This window comes from Pelmatolapia mariae, linkage group LG16_19 (assembly GCF_036321145.2).
Source record: "Pelmatolapia mariae isolate MD_Pm_ZW linkage group LG16_19, Pm_UMD_F_2, whole genome shotgun sequence".
In the NCBI taxonomy this organism is placed as follows: domain Eukaryota; kingdom Metazoa; phylum Chordata; class Actinopteri; order Cichliformes; family Cichlidae; genus Pelmatolapia; species Pelmatolapia mariae.
In genome coordinates this window covers 18,054,444-18,078,573 of record NC_086241.1, presented here as the reverse complement: position 1 = coordinate 18,078,573, position 24,130 = coordinate 18,054,444, and the positions used below count along the sequence as shown (strand labels likewise).

The 24,130-nt window shown below is 38.4% G+C and overlaps 1 protein-coding gene across 1 annotated transcript; it reads left to right on the top strand.

Annotated features, from left to right (window-relative positions):
* On the top strand, window positions 1-17,523 carry cog3 (component of oligomeric golgi complex 3). Its single transcript, XM_063499467.1, has 23 exons — window positions 1-191; window positions 435-581; window positions 681-742; window positions 2,908-3,073; window positions 4,101-4,175; window positions 4,510-4,602; window positions 5,601-5,726; window positions 5,828-5,908; window positions 5,995-6,038; window positions 6,159-6,285; window positions 6,918-7,009; window positions 7,282-7,421; window positions 9,916-10,076; window positions 12,231-12,339; window positions 12,432-12,550; window positions 12,667-12,756; window positions 13,376-13,496; window positions 13,796-13,884; window positions 14,011-14,145; window positions 14,584-14,659; window positions 14,772-14,899; window positions 15,384-15,482; window positions 15,649-17,523. The coding sequence occupies exons 1-23, from the start codon at window positions 24-26 to the stop codon at window positions 15,676-15,678; spliced, it is 2,478 nt and encodes an 825-aa protein (XP_063355537.1). The 5' UTR covers window positions 1-23; the 3' UTR covers window positions 15,679-17,523.
* Window positions 17,524-24,130: the final 6,607 nt, after the last annotated feature.

The window sequence follows — 24,130 nt, the reverse complement described above, 5'->3', positions numbered from 1 at the left end:
CGTTGGTGCTGTCTAATCTAACGATGGCGTCCACAGATCAGTCCCTCTTGGACTTAACAGATAAGGAAACCCGGGAGAAACTGTCGCTATGGGACCGCCGTACCGATGCCACGGCTCCCCTCACGGAGAAACAGATGGACTCCGTCCTGGAGATCCGAGCCGCGGCCGAAAAGCTCTCTGTGCCCTCTGAGGTGAGCTGGAGCTCTGGACTCTGCTAGCTAGCTAGCAGTGCTGCTAACTTACTTTCTAAACGCAAGTGATGTCAAATAAAAGTCGAGGCTGCCACTGTATGACCTTAATCCCCCCTTTCATTACGTTACAAGTTAATTTATCTGGCATGTATGTATTTGTGCTTCACCACCTCGTCAACTTGCCCAGGTAGTTAGCTTGAAATCAAGGAGCTTAGAAATAAGGAGCCTTGTTTTGTTTTGCAGCTACCCATTGAGGACTTGTGTAGCCTGTCGTCTAGATCCTTGCAGTCCCCTTTCACTGCGACTGTTCCCGATTCAACAGAAGACATCCTACTCAAAGGATTTCAGATGCTCAACATGGAAAACAATAGAATAGAAACTGCACAACAGGTGTCTGACCCAGTCAGCTTTAAGCAGTTATGCACCCAGTCAGATTTACTATACCTTAATAAGATGCATGGATGTAATATAATTCCTCTTTTTTTGTAGTTTTTTGCCTGGTTTGCCAAGCTGCAGGCAAACATGGACCAGGACGAGAATGCAAAATACAGGTATGTAAATCTTAAACTCCTCTGTAGTGTCATGCTGTGTGTAGGGCTGGATATAGATAAGATTATATACAAGTTATAGGCTGGATCCTTTACCAGTTGTCTAATTTATTCCTGATCAGTTTTCCAAAAAGGTAGGCCTTAATAGGTCATGAATCAAGTTATGTATTAGTCTCAAGTGTACAGTACAAATAAAAAGTCTTGCTTCTCACTGAGGTTCGCATATGCTTCACTGCCATGAGTTTTTCATACATTTTAATATTTGGTATTGCTCTGCTCCAGAACACCAGGCATTTTTTTGTTTTCAAACCAGCTCTTCATCTAAATTATCATCATTGCATGTCTAAAATCACAATTGCATGTCTAAAATTGTGATTTTAGACATGCAATCTAATTAAAGTTTGTGCATTCCAGGTTTTTGAGATGCACATAACTGACATTTTGATGCATTTAAATTTCAGTATATCAGCACAAAACCTTTTAATTAGTCTTTTTAAACTAATTATTAACATTTTTCTACCAAAATTGTCTCAGTGTGCTTATTCTATAAACAAACCAAAAGACGATACCAGAGATACATTACAGCATATTTCTGTCAGTTTAACTCAAAATAAAATGAGGTCAGCATGCTCAAAAATCTGAACTTTGAGGCACTTGTCATTTGTGCTTTAATTGGGTATCTGTCTCTTGTTGCAAGAACCAACAGTAGTCACCCATCATGCTTGGATTGAATTTTCCCTAATATCGGTTTTCCATCACTTTTATATCAAGATGAAATCTTTTTGCTTGCTCATCGCTGACATCACCTAAATTTGGTGGAAAACATTAGAGATGAAAGTGTAAAACGTGTATCTTCAGTGAAATTCTGGCATCCATTCAGCATGTTGGCCATAAGCTCAGCGTTATTCTCTGCTCCGCAAAAATTCTGGACAATGTGCACCAGTGCTTCCAAAGCTGCAGATTCATTTGGTGTCATTTTTCTTTTTGAACTCGACACCGAGCATCTATTCAGTTTTCTATCCAGTCATTCTAGTTGTTGACTACTTGGAAAATCATAACTTTAAAAAGAAGAACATATACATGAACCAGCAAGTGAAATTTGTAAAGGTGTTGGTGAAAGTGCTTGTTGAACAGTGTAGCAGATGTGTGCATTCTGAATCAGAGAAACATATCAGTTTGATTAAAAAGACCTTATTAAACTTGCATAAATCTATTTGCAAGGTTCAAGCTTTCTGTTCGGTCAGACAGTCAGACTTATGTTCACCAGTCATGTTTGAGAAGACATTTGCATGCAGCTTAATAGTTGGTGAGGGCAGCAAAAGAAGGATTGATTTGCTGAAGTGAGATTTCTAACCCATCGGATATTGTCCAACAGCAATTTTGTTTTTTAAAATCACTTTTTCTAAAAGAACTCATTGGCATTTTTAAACAATGACTGGCAGACTGAACAGGAAGGTTTGACCCGGATATCCACTAACTCTGCGAAGGCCAGCAGACAATAGCCAGAGGTTTTCCAGGTTGTTGACTGGGTGTTTGTTTAGAGGAGGACAAGGTTGAATTACATGTTTTTGAAAGAATAAACCAGAATCAAACATGATCCTCTGTGATGCATCCATCCTTCTTCTGCTTATCCAGTTGAGGGTCGTGGGGGGCTGGAGTCGATCCATCCTACTGTTAGAGGCAGGGTACACTGTGGATAGGTCATTAATCAGTTGTAACACACAGAGACAGACAGCCATTTAAGCACACATTCACATCTACTGTCAGTTTAGAATCACTGGTCTAACGCCATGCGGGAGGAAGCTGGAATATCCAGAGAGAACCCACGCAGACAGAGGTGTGACAGTGCTAAACACTACATCACCACTCTCTCAGACAGACCTCTGTGCTTTATAAAATGCACCATTATATACTACTCACTCAGTTTTCAGATCTCTTAATTGCAGCAAAGTTGTTTCACAGCTCACAGTGTGCGCTGCTTTCACATATCATCAGGCATGCCCTGCTGTGTTAGTTTCACTCAGCCAAAAAAGTGCAACCAGCAAGTGTCACCTTACTGTTGCTGTTGTCAAATTTTCTAAAGCATGAAGCCAATATTTAGCTTCAGTGCACTATGCTGTGAAAGTTGAATGAAAGGAAACAAAAGATAATGTCTGCTTTCCACTTAGGAAAACCAGAGATGATCTAAACTGCTACCAGGATCACTGTGATGTTATACTAAAAGATGTCAACACAGCTCTTGAGCACTTGGATTCCCTTCAGAAACAGTACCTGTTTGTGTCCAGTAAGACTGGCGCCCTACATGAGGCCTGTGAACAGCTTCTTAAAGAACAGGTGAGATACACACGGGCACATCAGACTGTGAGCACTTTTCCTTATTGAAATCAGCAGATCCCTGGTAATCAGAAATTGTATGTACTTTAATGCAATATAAAGCATATATAATTATTAAATAAAGGCCATTTTTGGTGTCATTTTGTAAAAATAATTCTTATTTTAAGTTAATCAATATGTGCTTGAAATACAGATTTCCTGCTTTAATTCAAGTTGTTTTACAATAAAATTGTATTCACTGTTTATGAATTCAAGTCAAATTTATATAAAGTCCCCAGTTTTCAACATTAATTGGACAACTGCCTGAGAAGTAATTTCATGGCCAGGTGAAGCCTGTTCCCTCGTTATTTCATGACCAATGAAGAAGATAAAAAACTGTTTTAAATTTATAATTAAAAGTTTTTCAAAGGAATATGAAGATGTCAGAGAGATGATGATTCAAGTGAGGGAGATCATCGTTAGGATAAAAAACAAAACATATGAACCTTCCAGAAAAATAACATCATCTTTAGAAGTGGTCAAATCAGCAAACTGGTGCATTCTTAAAGATAATGAATGCACTGGCCAGCTCAGCTATGCCAAAGAGCCTGAAAGACCACAGAGAACTAAGTGCGTGATGACAGAATTATTTCCATGATTAAGAAAAACTACTTCAGAATATCAAACCAAGTCAAGAACACTCTTGAGGAGGTGGATGTATCATTGTCAAGGTCTACAAAGAAGAAAATGAAATTATGGACTATACCAAACCAGGGATGGTAATAATTTTTTCGCAGTTCTCTGAGGAATAAATTACTACATTGTTGAGTCTGCTGTTAAATGTCTTAGAAATGTGTTATAAACTCAAGCTTTTTGCTTTTTGTTCTTTTTTTTTTCCCCACAAGTGTTGGAGATTTGTGCTCAGGCTCGTAGAGACTGGACTGTTGTTAGAAGCTGAACTGAAATTAAAGTCTTATAGCATGTTTTTTTTTTTTCATCTATTTTTGCTTGTTTTAACAATGGTGTTTTGTTTTCTCTCTGTTTGCAGGCAGAACTTGTTGACCTGGCAGAAAGCATACAGCAGAAACTGTCATATTTTAATGAGTTAGAAAACATAAACACGGTAGGCTGTGTCTGTTTGTTTGTTTGTTTGTTTTTTTGTGTAATTGTTAAATGACTAAAACTATGCACTGAAATATGTTTAATTGGTTATTAGATATAGATTTTGTTTTAGCACTTTGTTGCTATAATTTTAAATAAGAAATTATTCTCAATTTTTACATCTTGAAAAATAAGATGAAGTAAAATCTGTAGTTTTTTGTTTTTTTCTAGATATAGATTTAATTTTTACTGATCTGAAATTATGAATAACACACATAGCAGTGTTTACCAAAAACATTTTTTTTAATTATATAAAAGTATTAATTCATTAAAATCGAATGTCTTTGCCTTTGCAGAAACTGAACTCACCAACCTTGTCTGTAAATAGTGAAGGTTTTATACCAATGCTGTCTAAGTTGGATGACTGCATTGAATACGTTTCATCACATGTAAGTACCTTGCGCTGTCAGTTTTGCCTTTGCAGATCTCATTTTACCTTTTTGTAGGAATATCAGGGATAGAGTAATCAGTAATCAGCAGGATGTGACATTTTTGTTGGAAAATTTCCTTTTATGTAGCGAATGCACATTTACAGTGTGTGTTGGAAAAGTTCTGTAAAGAGATCCATTAAAATCAAAAAACATGCCCTATATTGTGTTAAAGGTCATATTCATTTACACCTCTAAAGCCTTTTCAGTGCAGATTGTATTTTCTACGTCTTTTAGTGGAAGTCTTGTTATTGTCCCTTGCACTTGTGATCTGGATCTCTACCAGCATGTCAAAACTGCAGACATTGTTGCTGGTAGACAAATCTCATGAGTGGTTCTGATGGTGAGGGAAATTTGTTTTGGTATACCTCCAAAAAAGTGCACTGTGAGCCATCCCGCCGTGCACAATACTTTAGATTGTTTCCTCAAAATGTTCTCCGTCAGACACCTCAGGATGTTACAGTAGAACTCGGCATTGATAAAATTTATGCTGAGCAATGAGCTGCCTTCAGGCTTGGAAACTCAGGAGTCTTCAACTTAAAAAAATGTTTGCTCATATCCAGAGATCCAGATGTCTTGATGAGCCTCCAGATGAATTCATGTTGAAACAGGAATTTGTGCTTCCTCTCTGTGTGAGTTTGAGGTCCAAAGTGAAATTGCAAAGTGCACAGTGCATGTGGTCAGAACAGGATTTACAGTCTAAAAATAGCACCATGGACATGACCAGCAAGGTGACCTTGAGCGTGTCAAATCTTTTGATTATTATGGAGGTGCTCTCAGAACACTTTAATCACACCTCATATGCTCAGTGTACATTTACAGTGAGTAATCGGGCACCAGTGAGTAATCAGGGATGTAGACAAGGGGGTGGGGATCAGGGAAACGCAGACCAAAATGATAACCTGTGGTAACTCCAGAATGAATGATGTTTAACGCTTGCTTATCTCTTTTCATTCCAGCCAAATTTCAAGGACTATCCTGTTTATTTGGCCAAATTTAAACAATGTCTCTCTAAAGCTATGCACTTCATGAAGATTCACATTGTAAACACTATGCAAAACCTCACAAGCCAGTTAACAAAAAGGGTAAGTAAGCATTCTGTTTTTCTTTAGTGCCATTGACCACTGGTACACACACTGTATGCGTTTAGTGGAGTTTAATTTTTATTTCTTTTTGACTCCCACAGGATCCAATGGGTTTAACTAATGCAGACAATGCCTTTACCCTTTACTATGTAAAGTTCAGAGCAGCTTCACCCAAAGTTCGGGTGAGTTTAACGTTTTGTTGCCTGCTATTTATGCAGATCATAATTTTCTACAGTAAAAATCTAATTTTCTTTTTTCCCCTCTTCAGTCATTGATTGAACAGATAGAGCAGCGAGCAGAGAAGATTCCAGAGTGAGTATTTCTTTAGAAAAAGCAGCAGTGACAGCGGTAGCATTAACCTTTTATAAATGTATATTTTTTTATAGTTAATGTGCTAAATGAAGTCTTCTCTATTTATATTTATGCAAACAGATACCATCAGCTTCTTGATGAAGTTCATCAGTGTTATCTTGATCAAAGAGAGCAGCTCTTAAGTCCCTGCATTACATCCACCATTACTGACTTGACCAGCCAGAACAGCAAAGACCACTGTGCTTTGGTAAGTCTACTTAAAGGCTGGAATGGCTCTTTAGATATAGTAAGGTGACATTTGAGTTTGCTAAGAATGGACAGCTTGGGGCCCTCTGGGATATTTTCTGCACTGTGTTGAAGCACAAAGCTGTGCACATTATAAATGACCTTAACTTGAAATTGTGTACAGCAGGGGTCTAGAGATTTCTCCTGTTTTATTCAGAAGTGGATTGCTTTGGAGACTAGGTGTTGTCAGTGTATCCCTAGTCATCCATAACAGTGCTGATTATTACGCTTTGTGTTTGAAATTTTAATAGACCCAAAAATTGGCACAATAAAAGTAAAACTTTTTTCTTTTAGTCATCTCCAATTTCATACTTCCGACAAACCCAATCCAGTTTTGAAGCCTGCAAAGGCTCAGTATTTTGACACTATCATGGCATTTGAAACACTTCTCTAATTGGCTTGATGGGGATGCTATAATTAAAGCATTTCATGCAACAGAACGTCATAACAGCCGCACCATCTGCTCAGGTTATGCATCTTGTTAATGACTGCTGTAATAGGTGGCTGTATCATTTATGTGTGTTTGCTTGTTTGAGGTGAAGCCAAAGTATTTGCAGGCAATACAGCATGTGATCATTATGTGTATTTGTACAGGTTCGCAGTGGCTGTGCCTTTATGGTTCACGTGTGTCAGGATGAACACCAGCTGTACAATGAGTTCTTCTCCAAACCTACACCTAAACTAGAGTGAGTGGTATTCACATTAGTGTTTAGTAGCTCATGCAGGAAATGTGTGTTTGTTTAAGGTGTGGCATTTTAAACAGTACAATAGGCATTTCAAGTTTTGCTTATTGTGTGCAGTGTTATGACAGTTTGTATTGTAGTTTAAGGGCTTTTTTGCATATTTAAATATCCAATTGCCATTACTTAAGTCTTTGATTCTGCCAATGGAAGCTTAGACAGAAAGTATTGTATATGTTTCTTACAATGCAATGAAACATTTTTTTAATATCTGACAGTGAGCTGCTGGAGAAGCTGTGTTTGTCCCTGTATGATGTCCTTCGGCCTCTGATAATTCACATCATCCACCTGGAAACCCTGTCTGAGCTCTGTAGCATCCTCAAGAATGAGATGTTGGAAGATCATGTTCAAAATAATGGTATGTTGGAACTTTTGTCCTCGGCAACAAAAAGTTTGTTTTTGTAATTGCCAACATCTCTACATTGATTACCAATAAAATATATTGATGTCTGATTATATATTTAGTCACAAGTGTGTGTGTGTTTGTGTGTGTATGTATGTATGTATATATATATATATATATATATATATATATATATATATATATATATATATATATATATATATATATATATATATATATATAAAAAAAATATAACCACAATCTAACCAAACAGTATCACATAAACACCTGGTCTTTTCATCAAGGGAGAAAAAACCAGGTGAATCTCTTTTAGTAGCAACAGCCCTGATCAGATATTTAGTTTTGGGTTCTTTTTTCTGTAGGCGATTATTTGACTTGCACAGTCATGAAGAGAAATTAAAAACTAAATTCTGCCAGCTCATCAATATTTCTGAGATGTTTTGATTAAACAGTCTTCTTCAGTGCCACATCTCATATCACAACATGTCAGTTGAGTTATTGTCAGGACTCTTTTTCAGCCACTGTTCTGTGTTGTTGATTGATAGACTTGCATCTTGTGGATCGATATTTTTGTTGCATCACCCAATGCTTCTTAAGCTAGAGTTCATGTACTGCTCGGCTGAAATTCTCCCATAAAATTTAAAATTTCTTTCAAATAATTGCAAAGCCTCTTGGCTCCTGCTCAATCTACCACACTCCACAGTTGGGATGAGGTTTTGATATTGGTGTGGAGTGCCTTTTTTCTGTCCTAACACAGCAGAAATGTTGTGCAGGACCGAGGCAAACTTGAGACATGCCTCTTTTTTTTAAAAAAAAAAACTCTTGAGAGCAGTGGTATTTTTTTGTAGTGTTCTTCCATTACCGTCATTTTCATTTACTGCTTTTCTTCTTGTGGACATGTGATCAGAGACAAAGCGAGCTGTGAGTGAGGGTCCTTGGGTCCTTTTTCACATTGTGCGCTTGGCTTGATTTTTGCCAGACACCCACTCCTCCTAGGTAGAGTAGCAACAGACCTGATTTTCTTCATTTTGTGGTGAGTTTGATAAACTGGTCTGCAAAATTCTGGGATAATTCTGGCTGGATTTGTAGAGTTGATTGATATTGTTTAGTTTCCTGACACCGACCCAGCTTTTAAACATAGTCAGCAAGTTTTCAATAGGGTTGAATTCAGGGCTTTTGGAAGGCCAATCCAGAAGCTCAAGTCTAGGCTGCTCTATCCATTCTGAACCCAGTTTTGATGTGTGTTTGGGATCATTGTCCTGTTGGAACACCCAACTTTGTCCAAGCTTCAGTCATCTAGCTTTTGATTTGAGGTGTGAAGTTGAAGAATTTGAAGGTAAACCTTGGCAAAGGGGTAACACGTTCAGATAGTGTGTACTTGTATACAGTAGTTTGATGGTCTTGGAATCTGCAGTTGTTTAGAAATGGCTCCAAGAAAACTTCCCAGCTCGTATAAATCTACAATTCACTTTCTTAGATCGTCACTGGGTTTCACTGGACCTTTCCATTTTGTTTTTTTTGTGTATCGGTCAGCTCAGTGAGAAGTGTCAAACAAATCCTTTTTATAGTGTTAAAAAGAAACTGACAGTTGTAGTCATTCATGATCCCAAATAAGAAATTAATATCACTTGGCCTTGATAAGTTAAAAGACATTGTAGAACCTTCAGTACTACCTATTAAAAGACTTAAGTGAATGTATCTGCACATTTTATCCCATATGTTTAGTTTTGAACCTGTGTGAATTACAGAAAATCCAAATAAAGGTGTTTCCTGTAAAATCACTCCACCCTGGATAAAAGAACGCTTCAAAGAAATCAATAAAAGCCCCAAATTACAGTGAGAGTAATGCCCATGGTGAGTGTATGGAAACATCTGACCACAACTCTGCATCCTGAACTTACTATATTAGTATTTAAAACTTTTTAATATTTGAAATATTAAAACTATTTGAAGTTTTAATATGAGCGTCTGCATCATTCCAGCTGCATACTGTGTATCTATCTTACAGACAATAATTAAAAGTATTAAAGATCGCCTTTAATGAAAACACCCATTGTTAAAAACGGTAAATTATTCTAAAATTACAAATTAGGTACATTTATTAAATGAGATGTATTGTTCCCCACAGAGTTGGATTGTATTTGTTGCGCTATCGAGGCACTGCACATGGATGTGTAGGCGAACGGAGGCACAGCACACTTTCTCAAATGGATTAATAAATCATAGCAAATACATTTCAGAGCAATAATCAGCTATCGCTCCAATAAGTTTATCATCCCATGGAGGAACTGCAAGAGAAGATAGGATTTATTTGAAGCTTATAGGGCAAAGAACAACTGATTTCCCTTTGTGCGAGACCAACAAGTTTTAAATCTTTTTACATAATATTCAGGTTATAGTTCAGACCCTAAAGGGACTTGTATTTGTTGAATCTTTTCACAGCAAAGTAGTTGTTGAACTGTAAACTGACCTGCGTGCTTTCATGCAGCTGCTCAGCTGGGGGCCTTTGATGCCGTTGTGAAGCAGATGCTGGAGGACGTTCAGGAGAGGCTGGTCTATAGGACTCACATTTATATCCAGACCGATATCATAGGCTACAAACCAGCTCCAGGGGATCTGGCTTACCCTGAAAAACTGGAGATGATGGAGGTAAGGTTTTTATGCTGAAATATATGTTCCTTTTTAAGATCTCTGTTATATAGTTTTGCAGGCAAGCTGTGGCTCAGGTGGTAGAGCAGATCAGCTACTGATTGGAAGGTTGGTGGTTCGATTCCTGCCAGACTGGAGGAGAGACTGACGGGGCAAGATACTAACCCCAAATTGCCCTCCGATGCGTTCATCGGAGTGTGAATGTGTGTGAATGCTTATTAGTTGCACTTGAGTTTAGAAGTGCTTGTATGAGTGGGTGTGATTGGGTGAATGAGGCATGTTGTATAGAGCGCTTTGAGTACTCCGGGAGAGTAGAAAAGCACTATATAAGAATCAGTTCATTTACCATTTAAGGGATAATTTGGTTTGGTTCTTATTCAAAGGCAGCGGTCCGATCCAAATTTGTGCCCTAACACCTAAACAGTTCACCTAGTATGTGATTGAGTGTTAAAAGATGCAATTGCTCAAAATATTACGAGTAGGAGTAAATAAGACTTTTGACATGTCTTATTACTTTTGTAGTGACCAAACATGTTATATACTGTTGTTGGTTTGGGACTTTATACTTTTTTTGTCTTAAGAGTAAAGATACTTGAGAAATAACAATAACTTGAGGTTAAATTGGTTCTTTTGTGTTTGTTTACCTTTGTCTAAATCTTTTGGAGCTCACCTAGTTGGTGCTTTGATGTCTGGGTAACATCTTGCTGAGTGGGGACTTTTTTTAAACACAGTGCTAACCTTTGGCATAAGCTAAACTTATCTCTCCCTGTAATTTATGATATTTTTGCCACTTAATTTTCCATTAAAGGTCTATTTTTAAAAAGGTTTTGGTGGAACTGAAGTCATTATTAGTCATTAACCATCTGTGCCCTCCTCAAAACCACCAGACAAAAACAGTCATTTCACCTTGCAGAACATAGGAGTTACCCTTTAAAACATCACAGCTGAGGCAGCTGCTGATTGGAAAGGCCTGTCTAACAAAAAGAGGTGTAGAGGTGAAAGTATTCCTGAATACGGCATGCACTTTAACTGATACAATTTTTGGGTTAGCTGGCTAAAGCACATTTTGCTGCTGATGTCTTTCACAGCAGTAAAGTGCTTTTGCTTCCTTTTTTTGTAGGGAATACGCTGTGAATGAGTTCCTCATACAACGTCCTTTCAAAGAACCAGAACTGTCATTTTAACTTAAATTTAACACATAAATTCTGTTATGTGCTATGGTGTCATAGTATATACTTGTCCCTCTACATATGCTTTTTTAAATAAATAAATACTGCTGTAATACTTTCAGCTTCTATGCAGTTAGCTGCTATGCAACCTCGATGTAATTAGTGCTGCAAAAATAGTATTTTCATATACTGTGTATGTATTTTATTTATTTCTTTTTTTATTGTTGATGCACTAGTTTAAATTATATGTCAGTGGAAAGGAAAAGTGGTGATCACAAGCTCCCACGTAAGTGTTTTTTCATACACACCATTAGCACTGTCTGCAGGTCCATGAAAAGATATTTTAAGTGTGAATTTAAGCCTTAGAAAACTTTAGTTTCATGAATGTCTGAACGTGTTGTTAAATATGCCTTTGAATTGTTACTAATGTCTTAAAATCTTCTGTCTTGCATACATACACTTTCTCAAAATCACACATTCTCTGATATTTCCTCTGATATTTACGAGTCTTTTTGTCTCGCTTCTTTGACTTTTTTAAGTTTTATTTTATGTTAAACTTTCAAAGACCCATAGATTTCTTCTGTAGAAGAGACATCTAACGCTTTCTGTCTGCAGCTTCATAATAAGTTTGAATGTTTTAAGCTGAATTATGCAAATTTATTACTGTGGAATTTCTTTGGTCTTGTGAATACTCAAATGCCTTTGAGTCCTAACTTTTATTTAACGACTTTTAAATGTTTTGCACCTACACTTTTTTTCCCCATTAACATCAGATCACCCTGATGTTCTTAGTATTTCTTTAGATGTTTATCTGACTTCCTGTTTGTATACAAACTTGTTTTGCAAGTAAAATTTTATATTCATTTAGCCTTTTCGAAACCTGTGGGCCTCCCGTTGAAGCAAAAGTGGAAGAACATGACTTTCCAGAATCTTAAAATGTTCCTGCCTACCAACTCTCATGTTTTACTTTCCCTGTCTTCAACAGAAAATTGCTCAGAGCTTGAAGGAAGAGCAGATGAAGCAGATGTCACAGGAGTCCGTTTTTTCTGATGTACAGCTTGACGATTCTAGTGGAAGAAGAAACAGCAGCGCTGGTCTGTGTTTCCAGATTGTGACACTTGCTTCCTGACAGTGTTTGGTGTTGCTGTCATTTATTGCCCAGTGGCTTCTCCTCTTTTGAATATAGGCAAAGTAGAAGCATCTCGCCTCCAGACATCCGTCTCTCCTGCAGATCTGCATGGCATGTGGTACCCTACTGTCAGACGAACACTGGTTTGTCTGTCCAAGCTCTACAGATGTATTGATGTGAGTTCTTTGTGTTTATTAGTTGTTATTTTTTTTGTACGGAAACATGTACAGCATTTAGTTTACCGCTTTTAAATTTCTTATTCATGCATTTCTAACTCTTGGTCTTTTTCCAGAAAGCAGTCTTCCAGGGTTTATCTCAAGAAGCCTTATCTGCCTGCATCCAGTCCCTGCTTAAAGCTTCTGATATCATCCTTAAAAACAAGGTTGGCACGCAGTGTAGAGTATGCCTTTGTATTTCTTCTGAGCTTTTAAAATTGCATTTTTATAAAAAAAAAAAAAAAGTCTGGAAAGTGCCTTTCTTTTTACGTAGTAAATAAGATGTGGTCCCCCCCTAATGAAAAATTCCTTCAGGCTACAAGATCCTTAACTAAAGCAGCCGGGATGTCATTTAAAGTTTATTTTAATCGGTACTTTATTATGCTCCACAGAGTGTTCAGCAGACCATCCTTTATTTATGGGCTTCTCTCACCTTCAAATTTGCTGTCAATATCTGTGCTAACTGGCCCATTTCAACCTAACGCTTTAAATTAAAGCAGCAGCATCAGTCTCAGAGGACACATTCCCACCCCTTGTTGATGTCTTTTTCCAATGTTTTAGTTGCTAGTTGAGCAATAAATGATTTCAGATGCCTTTTTTCTCCCCTCACAGTAATATGTCCCTTTCTGGCTATGGTTAATCAGCAGTTATTAATTAGACATATTCCCTTATCGTCACTGAGCCCATGCTTTTTATGTTCTCTGTAGTTTGGATAGTCATCAGATGTCCTTTTGTTCTTGGCTGCCTGCAGTGTGGATTTTACCGTGTGCCTTTTACGTTCTGTAGACACAAATAGATGGGCAACTTTTCCTGATCAAGCACCTGCTGATAATGCGTGAACAGATTGCCCCATTTCACACCGATTTTGCCATCAAGGAAATCTCACTGGACCTGAAAAAAACGCGAGGTAAGATAATTAAAGGTGGAGGGAACATTGACGTTCAGCTCCATAAAGCCACTCATTACATTTTCATGCTCATTAAGCAACTTGTGCCTATCACATGCACCGGTGGCAACAATTAATGTGGAAATTGTAATCCAACACTATAATGTACATTAACCAGTGGCACACAGGGCAGATTTGCTCCCACCATCACCCTCCTCATAGTCAGTAAAGTATTACATGTGGCCACTAGAGGGCAATCTAATTCTACACCAGCACAGATTTAGCCTCTCTGCTTTTTTTTTTTTCTTTCTTTGGTTAAGATGCTGCCTTCAAAATCCTGAACCCTAAGGCTGTTCCCAAATTCTTCCGACTTAACAGTCACAACGCCATACTTGAATTCCTGTTGGAGGTAGTGTTTTTTTTTTCTTCACCTTTTTTGACTAAATATACCATACACTTTATGTACTTTGATAGCACCCTGCCTGAGGGAAATGCCACTTGATAGTGCTAAAGCCTTTTTCTCTGTGGCCCCCAGGGAACACCAGAGATAAAGGAGCACTACATTGACTCTAAGAAGGATGTGGACCGACACCTGAAGTTCAGCTGTGAGCAGTTTATTCAGCAGCAGACTCAGATCTTTGTGGGGAACCTTGAGGAGTTTCTCACCAAGGTAACTGTTAGAGCGAAGGCAGACTTAGCCTCAGGCAGCGAAGGCTCATCCTGACCTTCATTTTTTTCAGCTTTTACCTTTTACAAACATCATTTGCTTATTCAGTGATCACTGAAGGTCTCGGTACTTAACTGACAAGCGAAGATAAAATGGCAGTTTTTTTTTTCTTCATCGAGAAAATCTAATTCAGCGTGTGTATATGTATGTGTTCTCGTGCTTTGTGTTCTTTCAATGCAATAATTCTACCAGGTAACACACTGCCTATGCCTTCTTTCTACCTACCAGACTCGGTTTTGTGCTATTATTTATGTAAATACCGCTGTGATTGAATTAGTTTAACTGGCAGCAGACCTTCTTGTGTTTGTTTTCTTACCATAAATGACACAATTTAAGTCTTTTCAAATTTTCATGTTTTGCTTTGGCTGCGTCTGATTTCAGGTTGCAGCTCTTAAAACTATGGCTATCCAAGGTGGTCCCACGTACAGTCTGTCTCAGCAACCTTGGGCACAGCCAGGTAAGATTTGTCTCAGGAAATGCCATAAGCATCGTACTGTAATTCATCAAAACCTGTATAGTAAATGCTAGAGGGCATGTCAGTGTTTTTTTTTTTCTTTCTCTCTTTTCAGCAAAGATCAACGATATAGTGATGGCTACCTACCGTGTGATGAAGAGCAAGCTGCCAAGCACTTTACAGAGCATGTCCTTGTACTTGGCCAATAGAGACACAGAGTTCATCCTTTTCAAGCCTGTCCGGGTGGGTGGCAGCAAACCAAGGATATAGCATGTTACTACATGAGTCACTTTCTTTTTAAGCCATTGTTAAAGCTCGAGGAATCCAAGAATCCTTTAATACTGTCTTTACAAAGCAGGGATATTATGCTCCCCAAGGTCCAATCAGCAGTTTTTAATAATATAAATAACACAGTATTTGCATGTGTCATTTTTCGAGAGCTATAGAAAACGGTCACGTTTGAAATCTACTTTTGGGATGACTCTTGTTTAAATTTTGGCTTTTAGATTGTGCCTTTAGCTATAAATTGTCAGTGAGATTGAACTCTAATAGAGAAATCTTTGTGCTGCCTGTGTACTGTTCGTCAAGGTGCCAGGTGAGGCTGAATGAGAGAGAAACAAAATTCAGCGGTTGACATGGAAACAAGATAGCGAGGGGACATAGGCCAGATGGAAATGCGGTTTTAATTTCCTTCCAGCACTCAGTAATAGGATGGCTTTTTCCACAGAATAACATCCAGCAGGTATTCCAAAGACTGCACGCTTTGCTTCAGGAGGAATACAGTGGAGAAGACCTTCAAATCATTGCATGTCCATCTATGGAGCAGGTACAGCACTGTGGGATTAGCACTGCCTAAAGGCACCTGACTTAGTTTTAATAACACTGCTGCAGCATCCAAAACTGCTGAAAGCAACTTGAGTGAAGAAACATTAAATAAGGTATATCAGCTAAGGCATGGTGAGCACTCATCATTTTTCACGGCTCTCTTTCAGATTAACCTGCTGCTGTCTGTGAATAAGTAATGTGGGGTGTAAGGATGCTGATTTAACTGCCTCTGGATAGTGATGGGCTGCTCCAGCGCCGGCCATGACCAGGAGCTTTGAGGTTGAGTGGGCGAGATGACCAGAAGACTGCACCTGAGCTGCATGCTGGAGCAGGAGAACTGAACCAACAGCAAAAAAAAAAAGAAAAATCAGCACAGGGCCAAAGAATTTCCTATAGAAACTCAAGTATGAAGGGGGTTCAGGTGAAGTCTACACACAAACTGGGAAGTGGAGATTATCCTCTGGGGTACTGAGTTGATCATTTTGTTTGACTAAAATTAAATGTGGTGTTGGGGGTTTTAAGGTTGCTTTGCTGTACAACAAATCCATTTTGAAAAGGGCGGATTTGTGATTACAGTTGCATCTCTCTGTACACCAAATCGAATTTGCACACTCTGTGATGGTGGGGTGCAGGCAGCGGCGCTTCAGGTGCACAAATGGAGCCACTAAGCAGTCGCTCATCAGCGCAGGTAGCTAACAGCCAGTAAAAGGGGCTCACATTCAGAGCTCCCTTGAGTGGTTTGGAAGGGTAAGAGAAAAATGCTGCAAAATGTTTTATTCATCTATTTTAAACTGTAAGAGTCTTTGTAACACGGTTAACAGAAATATGATGACCTGTAGTACGTGTGTCTCAGATCCAACAAAGTTTTCCCCTCTAATCAACGGAAAATCCAAGCAGCTGTTTTTTCACCTCCTTACAAATTGTTTTCTTATTTCTATTGCAAGTGTGTAAAGACAATGGAATGTTATGTTTTATACTTTTTCCTTTTATAACTAAGTTTATTAAAACAAATATACTTCTACTCTATCACAATAATAGACTGTTGGGAGCTGTGCCCTGTACATGACTTGTGGGTATGTTTCCTGCAAAGTAACAAAAGTAATAGGACGTTATACATGTAACTTTTGCGTTGCTCTGTCCCATGTAAAATGATGTGTACAGTTATTATATTTAAGGACATTCTGATTTACAAAAAAAAAAGTTGATGATCTTCGGCTTGTTCTATAAAGCTCTTTGTCACTGAATTCAAATTCGGAGCACACTGCAGCTTTAGTCACTTCAAACAAATGAGAAACTGCCATTCAAGGACATCATCGGCTTTAGGGGGTCTTCTTGGCAGACCGTTGCTGTTTCACTGGCAGCTGCCGTCTTTCCATCTGAGAGATGAAGCTTTGCTGGGGCTTGACCTTCCATGGACTGACAGGCTTTTGATAGGTGATGAGGGACTGGATGTTCTGGAGCAGGACATTGATCTCTGCACTCTTCTGCTGCAGATACCTCTGAAGCATGTCAGGCTCTGGCAGCATTAGACCTTTGCCTTGATTCAGCTGCGACAGCAAGGCAGTAGAAAGGAGAATCAATGCTTTGGTCTAAAATTAGGTTTGCTCTTCGTATCTTGTATTCCTGCAATTCCTAAAAAATTATAATAATAACACAAGCCACAGTAACTTACTTTCAGGTTTGTCCAAACTTTACACTGACTTTATCAGTGTTTTGGATTGAATGCAGTTGTGTCGGGCAGAAGTGCTGTCACTGAAACACTACATGATGCTTATTGTCAAGACAGCTCCGGTGTTTTGCTTTTGTTTTGTTTTCCTTAAATTTTTTTGAGTTACTACAGTACGTGCCTCCACATGAAGTCAGATTTACCCTTATAAAGAGAAGCAGCGGCTGAACAATAAACCCCTCAGGGGTCTTACTGTCTCTTCCAGATCGTTTGTCATTTCCTTCTGCTGCCAAGTTTGTCAATAATTGAACAGTGAAACTTGAAATTCTTCAACAGAAACATGCTGAGAACAAAACAGAATTTAATTATAAAGTAAAATGATCATTTTATACCAATTACATTTCCACTATGAAGAAAAATATGAAAAATCATTAAAGAACCAATCATACCAATTATAGCCATCTCCTTGGTAACCAGTAACCTGTCCTAAGTTGCTTCAGTGTGAGGCTGCTATTTTTTGTCTTTAGAGGATCACACATAGAAGACCATTCAGCTGTCAGAATAGCTGATTTTATATATATTTATATACTTAAGGCTGGTAATCAAAATGATGTGCGATTGTTTGGTGAATGTCTGATCTTCAGTTAGATATACCAACTTTATGTCCACTCATCAAAGAAAAACAAAATTAAAGGAACACAGAAAACACATCAGATCTTAATTGGGAGAAAAAACAATATTGACTGGATAATGTGTTAGGAACAAAAGGATGCCACATCATCTGATGGGAATGAAAATGATCAATGTACAGAGAGCTGAAATCAAACACACCCCAAAAAAATTCAAAGTTAAAAAAATGATGCAGTAGTCTAGTCTATGTCACAAAATGGAACTCCGTAGTTTGTATGGCCCCACATTCATTGTATGCGTATTGTGTGCATGCCTGACAGCGTCGGGACATGCTCCTAATGAGAAAACGGATGGTGTCCTGGGGGATCTCCTCCCAGATCTGGACCAGGGGACCACTGAGTTCCTGGAGAGTCATTCCAGCTGCTGGATGGTAAAACATAATGTCACAGAGGTGCTTTGTGTTCTTTAGATTTTGCAAGCATGTATGCCAGTCAACAGTATCTATTCCTTTATCCAACAGGAACTTTGTCCATACTCTCTTCACATAAGACTGGGCTTTGTTATGCACTTGAAGAAACCCAGGACCTTCTGCACCAGGGTCTAAGCATAAGGGTTATATATGAAGAATTTTTATACCTAATGGCAATCAGGGCATAGAGGTCTATGCATCCCTCCAGACCATCACACTGGTCATGCTGATCGATATTACAGACAGCATAATGTTCTCCACGGCTTCCTTGGAGCCTTTCACGTCAGTCACATATTCAGGGTGAACCTGCTCTCATCTGTGAATAGCACAGGGTGCCAGTGGTGAACCTGCCAATTCTGGTATTCTATAGGAAATGCTAATTGGGCTCCACAGTGCTGGGCAGTGAGCACAGGAGCCACAAGAGGAGGTCAGGCCCTCAGGCCACCTTCATGAAGTCTGTTTCACATTGTTTGGTCAGAGACATTTTGTGCCTCTGACAGTGCTCACTTTGTTCCTCCTTGCACCAAAGACTGCTGATGGGTTAAGGAGCTAGAGTAACTGTCTTGCGGAATCTCCGTCTTGGGATCGCTGGAAGTCACAACACAACCTTCTGGCAATGGTTCATATTGATGTGCGTTCTTGGAGGAGTTGGACCTGTGTGTGCTTCCTTTGCAGTGTCCAGGTAATCACCTCATGCTGCCAGTAATGACACTGACCTTAGCCAAATGCAAAACTAGTGAAAACAGTCAGAAAAGCTAAGGAGGGAAAAAATGTCATTTTGGGGGTTGTCTTATTGTTGCCCCTCTGGTGCACTTGTTGGTAATTTCATTAACACCAAAGCTCCTCTACTTCTGTATTGAAGGTTAGTGTAGGGCAATGAAGATTTGACAGTACTTTCAGTCCAGCATTATCTAGTTTTACAGCCTATGTTTTTTTTGTTTCAGGGAAAGCAGTTTCCTAGCAGTCAAAGTATCATCTGAAAGTCAGTTTTGGAGAATGGCATAAAATTCTTTGTGCTCTGTCATATAGTTAATAGAGTATACAATAATATAGCTGTGACATGGATGAACAATGGGAAGACAGATTTAATCTGCATGAGACGCCTTTCTGTAGTCGATGGTGTGTGTAACCTGCTTTAGGTGTCTGATGATCTAAACCACTTTCTGATTGTAAACCTGCAGCAAAACCTGAAGCATGTTTAAAAGCATAGAAAGGTAATACAAAAATGTAATGTTGGAAGCCACCAGAATTGTTAGCAGTACTGACCTTTGATCTATCTGCACCACTGGGTCCCCATCAGCCACATTTTCTTCAGCAATAACTACCGCAGGCTTCAGGAAATCCTCTGATATCTCACAAGCTGCCTTCTTCACAGAAGCAGTCATTATTTATTCATTCACTCATTTTTATTATCATTTGTTTGTTAGAGAGGCAGAGAAGAGCATTTTGGTAAAAATCTAAGCAGAAATGTTTTTATTTTAAAGGCCATGAATCTGGATTGATGTTTTTTGAGCTCTTCTCTTTTAAGAGTAATTTCAAATGGTGCTTGTTTTAAGATTTTATTTATCCAGGCAGAAAAATCCAAATTATTCCAAAAGATAAACAAATGGAGTTGATGTAATTCTTATGTAACAATCAAAATGATCCAAAGTATTCCTCAAATTTGTTTGGTTAAAGCAGACTCAAACAGAACTTCTTGGGATAACTTATGTCTTTTAGTGAATTTTGATGGTTGGGTCACAGAGAATGACTGTGAATGCTCACACCACGAAAGCACTAAAATGTGACTTGTTCAGCCTTGATAGCTTACCTCTGAACCTGACTCACAGGCTATTGGCATTGTAGCTTACATAAACTAAGAGTGTTTCAGTTGAAAGCTGCCAAATCCAAGTTCAGTACTTGGAATAAACACCAGATCTGCTTAATGTATCATATAATAATGAAGAACAGGCTTCACCTGGCTATGAAACTGTTTGTCAGTTGTCCGATTATCTTTGAGGCTCTGAAATAGTGCACGATGTATAAAAATGGTTGTCTTTTCTAAATGGCTAATGCATTTACTTTTGTTAAACCTAATGGATTAAAGCTGAAAGACTTATCCAACCTAGTTTATAGTGTGAAGCTCAACTGAGGCTCATTGTTAAGTCACAAATTCACTAGGTTCTAAACAAAGTAGTGCTCATATATCAGAATTAGATATTTTATGTTTTAAATTACCTTGGTTTGTTTGATTTCCCCAGTAATCGTAACTCACGGCTGCACACAGTGACTTCTGTGAGCAAAATCACTTATTTTCACTTCAGTCAGTTTTTATTTATCATGAGCTGCACAGACACACACACATTCTTACCTCTTTTGGGTCATTGCTGTTGACTATCAGATCGCTGGTCACCGGGGGTTTCTTCAGCGGCTGGCAGCACTCACATCAAATGTTCAACACGATCTGCAGCAACGCCTCTGATCCACTTGACGTTGGGGGTCTGAAAACATTATTGGAATAGATGCTTTTCATTCTCTTCTCTCTGTCTCTGTCTCTAAAAGACACTGTCAGAAACACAGCATCTAAATATCCCAGCTAATGAGGTATTCAAAGACAGGGTCAGAGTCGGACACATTTTAAAACAAGCAAAAGCCCTGACAGGCAAGCTTTGATACAAAAAAAGAAAAAGAAAGAAATGCACACTAATTGCATGGTCCATAAATGAATTCACATTTATAGCAGGGGATGAAAACCAGCAGTTTAAAAGTAGTACTTTCTTGCATACCTTGTCCAGACTAGTTAACGGCTCATTCGTTTCTCCTTGGCAGGCTGGAGGAGCTGGGGGAGTTTCCGTGCTGAGCAAATCCAACACTTCATTATCTGGGGATATCTCCACCTCAGATTTCGTGTTTTTAGGAACACTCTGAGGAGAAAAAAACAAAGACACTTCATAATTTATTAAATTCTTTGAGGTCTTTAACTTGTGCTTCATGAATAAATCAAAACTGTGAAACTCGGTCTCTGGATACCATGTCATATCATCTTTCACAAGATAAAACTTACACTGTGACAAGGATAGACAAGGCTCTGAAAAACCACATTCAGTATTTCTTTGGCAATACGAAAAAGATCTCTGAAAAACCAAAAAAAGGCTCCATGTATGCTAATTGTATCAATTCACCATTTATTTCTCGACTCTCCAGAAAAAAAGGGTGTTTTTAAATGTTGGTTTAATAGCATAAAATACTCGAATCCAAAGAAACTCTGCTACACTAGGCAAATTAGACAATTCCTTGTGAGTTTATTGTTGTAAACATTCTCCGTAGTATATATCCTGATTATAACCTTCCTTTTTGTACAAATGTTGATTTTTCTTCTTCTTTCTTTTGTTGTCTCCATCTCACTTGATTTGCCTAGCAAGTCAGGTTTTTGCATCATTACTGTGATACTTTTGGAGATGTGCAGAGAAACCACAAAAAAGGAAGAAGCAGACACAGAATGGACGGATAAAAACAACAATTTTCACCGCTAGTGTAAGCAATTGTGTCTATAAGACACCACAACAGGGAAAAAACTTTACCTCAAGTTCTTTAAATCCTACCTCATCTTCTGTTTGATCTCTCCTGTTCTCGCCACAGCCATTAGTGTACAGGACTGTGCACAGTATATGGTGTGGATAAAAGCAAAATCAAAAGCTTTAGGGACTTTAGATGTTTAGAGTCTTATCCATCAAACAGTACCATTAGCTTGGTATATTTGATTGGTTCCAAATTCATCCTGCTGCATGACAACAAGGCAAACACGCAGCCAGAGACATAAAAGACTATCGTCAGTGACAAGCAAAACAACGAAGCCTGCAACAGATGGTATGATCCTCTCAGAAGTCTGATCATAATATCTACTTAGTAGGAAAGAACACAAAGAAACTAAGCAACTGAGTCAGTCTGAGTGGGCCTACCGTCTTCAAAAACCATGTGCATATACAACTAAAGCACAACAACTGCATTATTCTTAAATTAAGATAATAAGTAGTGTCTTATGTCTAATTAAAAGCTAACATTTTAGTTAGAATACATTGAAAATATAAACCCCACTGCCTGGCATGTCAGTGTGTAAGATTTTTCTACAGTGATACGTTTTTCATTTACAATTTCAGTGATTTGCACGGGATATGCCAGTTTCACTACATGCTGAACACTTTTCCAGTTATTTATATATATTGTATATTTAAATATAACATGTGAAAGTATGGATCCAATTTGTTGTGCATTTACAATGACACTGAAAACCTTGTGAAATATACTTTACACTACTGTACTTAATCATGCTCGAGCCAACAAAGCAGAGGAGGGAAGAGCCAAAAAGAAAAAGACATTGCTAGTAACATTTTCGCCTCAGCGCTGTGTTTTCATGATCTGCAATTTCTGTACAACTTGGACAAGTTAAAGACAGCGTTATGGTCATGGTTAGTAAATGCCATTTAAAGCTCTGGGAATGTGTTAATTGACAGTCTTCTTATGGGCCATTTTTATTAGCGGGAGCAGGAGGCTGAGATGGACGTGGCAGAGTTGAAGATGCTGAGCTTTTCACTGGGAGTGACCTGGAGGGACAGGATTAGACGTGGGTAGACCTGAGCTGTCCTTCTGACAATTTCCCTACAACTTGTCCTTCTGACAGCTCAGGTTGAGTGGATTGGTGACAAAGTAAGAGCGGTAATGTTGAGATGGTTTGGACATATGCAGAGGAGGGATAGTGGATATATTGGGCAAAGGCTGTTGAATATGGAGCTGCCAGCCAGGAGTAAAAGGGGACGAGCACAGAGAAGGTTTGTGGATGTTGTGAGAGAAGAAATGGAGATTTCTGGGGTGGCAGAAGAAAATGCTAGTGATAGCAGGAAATACAGGCAGAAGATCCATTGTGGCGACCCCAAAGGGAACAGTCGAAAGAAGAAATGGTCAAAATCGATCATTAGTCTTCAATTACTGAAAAAGTAGGTTTCATTTTAACAGAGTGAAATAAATGCAATGAATTTGAGACTGATCTATTTTCAGTGTACATTTGCAGGAATGTTTTGACACAATATGTATGGTAGTATGGAGACTGAAAAGTTTATAGTTGCCTCACAATGTATGTATTGGGATGCTACGCACATGATTTATTTATGAAAGGATTTCTACAAGTTTGATTTTTATATGCTCTGCACAAAAAACAGCCATCCCTTATACCTTTCTAGAAAGACTCCTAGATAACAAATGAGAGGAAAAAATATCACAGAGTAACCTAAGTGGATAGCAATTATGATGAAAATAAAAGCTTTAGTATTTTTTTGTTTATTAACTTTAAAGAAATTGCACAAGACTGGCAAGTATGACCTATTAAGAATTAATTCAGACTGACTTACTACAGCTGGGCAGACAGAGCAAGAGTGCATGCAGTTTAACCATTTCATATAAATTATATATAGCATACAGAATGTGAAAAAAATGGTATCGCGATGTGTCCAGCTGAATGGTAACGTATTAGCAGTCAAGAATTTATTGGAAGATGACCGGTTGTTATCTGTTATGTTTAAAAGATTTCGTATAAATGGCGAGTAATTCATAGAGCTAGGAAGAATGAGGAAAGACAGAATGGACTGTGTTTACCATTTAATGTGTGTGTAGCTGCTGATCAAATCTTTTACAATCTGAATGCAACCGTGAATGACTTCGCACCATATTATTCAAACAAATCTGAAATAATGCAATGCTGTAAAACGCCATCGCTGCCATAAAAGAGGCGAGCTTTTTGCGAATTCTGTATTTCTCTCTTAATTTACATCGGCCTTTATCTTTCCGGGTCACTTCTCCTTCTCCATTTGTTTGTTAAACCACTGCATCTGGGGAAGGAAAATGTAATGTGGCT

Coding starts and splice junctions, on each gene's coding strand:
- cog3 (XM_063499467.1), top strand. CDS start 24: ATGGCGTCCACAGATCAGTCCCTCTTGGACTTAACAGATAAGGAAACC. Junction 743..2,907: donor GACGAGAATGCAAAATACAG/GTATGTAAATCT, acceptor CTTTCCACTTAG/GAAAACCAGAGATGATCTAA. Junction 5,909..5,994: donor CAGCTTCACCCAAAGTTCGG/GTGAGTTTAACG, acceptor TCCCCTCTTCAG/TCATTGATTGAACAGATAGA.